The 4,438-nt window shown below is 51.8% G+C and overlaps 1 protein-coding gene across 1 annotated transcript in view; it reads left to right on the forward strand.

Moving 5' to 3' along the window:
• VOLCADRAFT_91512 (uncharacterized protein) overlaps positions 1-4,438 on the forward strand; it is a gene marked incomplete at both ends in the record, with an annotated part of 18,540 nt that overhangs the window by 1,950 nt on the left and 12,152 nt on the right. Inside the window, 3 exons of the mRNA XM_002950933.1 lie at positions 782-815; positions 1,804-1,906; positions 2,554-2,702. Of these exons, the coding sequence (XP_002950979.1) occupies positions 782-815; positions 1,804-1,906; positions 2,554-2,702 (286 nt within the window). The remainder of the gene's footprint in view (positions 1-781; positions 816-1,803; positions 1,907-2,553; positions 2,703-4,438) is intronic.

Genomic DNA, 4,438 nt, shown 5'->3' on the forward strand with positions numbered 1-4,438 from the left:
GCCGCCCCGCTGCGCCACCGAGCTCGGAAAGTGGCGACAGTGAGGATAGCGGCAGTGTTGATGATGAACCACCGCCGGCGCGACGGCCGCCACCGATACGACCCCCGCCGGCGCGCCCTGGCCGCCGCTAGCTGCGCGAGCCTTCAATTCACCCCCCGCCAATCACGAACCTGCACAAATACTTTATTACAACCACGAACACGACCAATACTGCTATCGCCTATACTTGGCCCGCTGTTTTGACTCTCTCTAAAGCTGAAGCGGAAGCCGAAGCCATGCCTAAACAGAGACCAAGAAGGAAAAAAAACCTGCAGAAAAACGAAAAACCAGCGCGAACTTTAAAAAAAATATATTTCTCGTTGTCCTGATACGCAAACGTCCTTAAAAGAGTGAACGTTGCCTAGTTATTATACACGCAGCATGGCGCCGCCGCCGCCGCGGGGGGTGTGATGACGAGGCGTCCTAAAGTGATTTTGCGCGATGTTGTTGAAGTGACTGAAGTGACGAATGGATGGATGGATGGCGAAGATGTGGCCTCACCTCACATCACCTCACATCAAAAAAACACTTTTCCTGAATTTTTTGATTAGATGGGTTAACGTATCGGCGGCAACTGCCATCTGGGTTACATGGCTTTTAGGTGTAAAGGGTTTCAACTTGTGACATCCTCCTCTCCCCCACCTCCCCCTCCCTCTCACTCGTTTGTGGTTCGTCTTTCCCCCTCCCTCACCACCTCCTCCTCCTCATCGCCTCATTCTCTCTGCCGCCTCCTGGGATTCAGTAACATGGGCATGGAAGTAGGGAGAGTGTGGCCGGTGAGGCACGAAATCACACAGCTCGAGTACATGACGGCACAACGTCGAGTGCCGGTGAAGAAGGCGTATTATATATATGTGTAGGCGTAGGTATGTATGTACGTATGTACGTACGGCTGTGTATCAGGGCATATGTCCATGCGAGCATGTGATCAAGAGTGTGTGTGCGTGGGGGGGGGACGAGGGGTTTGGAGCAGGAGGAGGGACCGTGTGGGTTTCGCCGTCGCGTATGGGTACGACTATTGTGATCCGGTTGCCATCTTGGTGCGTGTGGGTGGGTGGGGGTGGGTATGTGAGCCGGTGAGCGGATTGCGCCTGTTGCATGTAGTATGTTGAAGGGAGTGTGCGTGTGCGAGTGTTTTTGTGTGTGCGAGTGCATCTATCTTTTCTTCTTCTTCTTTTCTGCAGCCAGCTGACACCTCTCTCTCTCTCTCTTTCCTTTCTAATTTTGCTATTGCTGCTACTACTAGTGCTACTGCTAGTGCTACTACTAGTGCTACTGCCGCTACTGCTGTTCGGGGAAAGTTGGCATGAGATGTGCTAGACGAATGGCGTCAGTAATCGGAGTGCGGCGGGATTATAGTGCTTGGCGCGACAAGGGATAAGGAGAGGAGGGGCGGTGGGGGGAGGGGATGGAGAAGGGGCTTTGCGTTGGGGGTAAAACACAAAGGGGAAAATTCGCAGCGGGGATATTATTACTAGTCTAGTTACCTGTTCGCGTGCTGTAATGTGTAGTAGAGAATTGGCTGCAAGAAGGAAACGCATCGCGATGCCCCGTATGCCGTATATGTACGGAGAGATGTGTACGGAGAGATGGGAAGATACGAGAGTAGAGTTAAAGAGGATCTGGGTCGGGGCACGGTGTCTGTGTTCGTGTGTGTGACTGTCTGTCTGTCTGTGCGTGTGTCTGTGTGTGTATTGGTAGCGAGTTGAGACGGGTTACTACTTGTAAGGGTATGTGTGTGTGTGTGTATGGGCCGTCGCGCAGGCAGGCAAGTGGCGAGGCCCTGCACCATCCGCCATTCTACATCCTCCTGACGGGGTCCCCTGGCCGCCACCTCCGACCTTCCAGATGCGTCATTTCGTCGGCGGTACGGTGGTACGGCGCCGTTTAGATATCGTACATAGCTGGCGGGCGGACGGGCTGGTGTTGGGATCATTTAATGTGTGAAATGGGTGTATGTCTGTATGTGCGTATGTACGTCTGTGTCGTCCCGATGTTACGGTCTTTGACTTCCATAAAGGCCCTTTCTTGCCGCGTGCCTGTACGGCATGGTACGGCGATTATCGACCGCCTAATGTTGCTGTTGTAGTGTCGTACTCTGTTACAGCATATATACCGTACTGTGGCAATGTTTTATATAATATTTTGATTTATAATGTAAAAGCGAATACGCGGCACACGATGACGACACACGTCAGCGAAATGGCAGTAGTACTGCTGTACGGCATGCGCGATATGGTGTTCCTTGTTGTAGTATCCAGGGTATCCCGGGATCTGTCTGACATCCCTCGATCGGTTATTTTCTGAAAAAAAGACGTGATACAACAGTTGTTAAGAAGCAAAAGGGGGCCCTTTCCCGCACGACATCATCAGAACGCGGTGTCTGTCTGTATTCCGTATCCTGTAATTATAAATTGATCGTGCCGGCATACCAGTTAAATACAGTTAGACAAAAATTTACAGGAAAGAAAGGGTTTGTCGTGCATGTTTCCATCTTGTTTGCGTTGCCCAAAGTTCTCGGTGGCTCAATTTGGTGGCTCAATGAGGAGAGGGAAAAGAAGGAAGAAGAAACTGAGGGAACTGAGGGACGGGGACTTACGGGGCCCTTAGTGGTGGTGGGTGGTGGCGGTGGTGGTGGTGGTGGTGGTGGTGTGGCCATGGTGGTAAGGGGTGGAGGTGTACAATGACTGTGACCCACAGAGAAGCCGGTTGACTGTTTAAGATGCAAAGCAGCCTCTCACGCCCGATGCAACCCAACCCCCAAAATAATCGAACCCTCCCTATATCTGTCTATCTGTCTGTCTGTCTGTCTGTCTGTTTTCCATTTGTAAGAGCAGAAGGTTCACCGCTGAGGTGAGTGTGCTGTTGAGCAATTCCGATTTAGATAGCCCCCGGCTCCTAAGCTGACTCGCAATGATGGATGAGGCCATTGTTTGGGTGATGTTGGGGACGACTTGTTTTCTTCTATCTATCTATCTATCTATCTATCTATCTATCTATCTATCTATCTATCTATCTATCTATCTGGGTGGCTCCCGGTTACGTCGTCAGCAGCGGGTGGTTGCAGGTTTCCTCTTTCCCTGGCCGCACTCGCTCTATCTACAGCGTATATTATGTACGCGTTTTCCTCCCTGGTCCTTGGCCCCACCATCAGGGCTCCGGGTGTATGTACGGGGCCCCTCCAGGTGACATCTTTGGAGGGTGGAATCGCATCTCTGGAAGGAGGTGTAACACACATACATATACACATACATATACACATACATATACACATACACACACTTGTATCTATCGCTACGCACTGCTCCTTCTGAAGGTGGCACCACCTACGTCCTCTCTCACCCCTCTCTCTCTTTCCTCCTCCCGCGCTCTCTCTCTCTCTCACCCCTCTGTATGCTGCTGGATTGCAGCCACAAGCCAAACTGTGAGAGAACGATAACGCACGGAGGACTGGGAGGGGGGCGCAAGCTGGCCCAGCCTAGGAGGGGGCCATTCCAATCAGGGCAGCCGGGACACCCTCCCCCACCCAAAGGCCAAACAGCGGTGTTATAAAAACTATACACAGCTGCACACGCACACCTCCATCGTGTCCTTAGGCCTGGCCTGTGTTAGGACTCAAATATATGCGTGTTGTTATCCTATTGCTCAGCTCGGGGAAGGGTTAACGTTAGTAGGAGTAGGGTTCTGGAAAGCGACGGACGTCACGCTCAGGCTTCCAAGGGGAAATGGGTCCAGCCCGCGCTCGCTAGAGATTAGCGGAGGGAAGCGCGTGGTTGAACAGGCGGCGACCTTATAGCCCTTACCTTACAGTCACTTACTCGTCACCTCGCTTTGTGCTGAGTCAAATGAATCATCCTGGCGCGAAAATGGCGGCGCAATGCGCGGTGCTATGCTGCTGCTGCTCTCCGTATCATTCATCGTTTCGCTGCCAGCGCTGGGTCGTGTTGTTGTTGAGTTTGAACTGTTTGGATGGCTGTAGGTACCGATGCGCATTTGTGCAACCGCAATCAAAACGTTTTCGGCTAAAACCGAATTTTATACCAGGCGGCGTTAAGTGGCTGAATGATAAATAATTAGATGGGCAGTTGGTGTCGAAGCCCTGGGAAACACGGCAAGACACGGCCAAGGGGCTTGTCATTAAGTTTTTCTTCTGATAGGTTGGTCGTCGTGGCTTGAGTAAGAGTTGAGCGGCCGTTTCGTTTACACATTTAGGGTGTATTTCCAGTGCGGATTAAGGCCAGGGATTAGGGCACGGAAGTCCTTGGTACGAGCTTACCACATAGTTTTGTTCCGCAAGGGAACCAAAGGTTGAAAAGGCGAGGTAAGTTTGCCAACAACTTAGCCGTTTGAGCAAGTATCGATGCAGGACAGAAGGTTAATCCCTGGCCTTAATCCGCAC

The sequence above is a fragment of the Volvox carteri genome, assembly GCF_000143455.1.
Source record: "Volvox carteri f. nagariensis unplaced genomic scaffold VOLCAscaffold_21, whole genome shotgun sequence".
NCBI lineage: Eukaryota > Viridiplantae > Chlorophyta > Chlorophyceae > Chlamydomonadales > Volvocaceae > Volvox > Volvox carteri.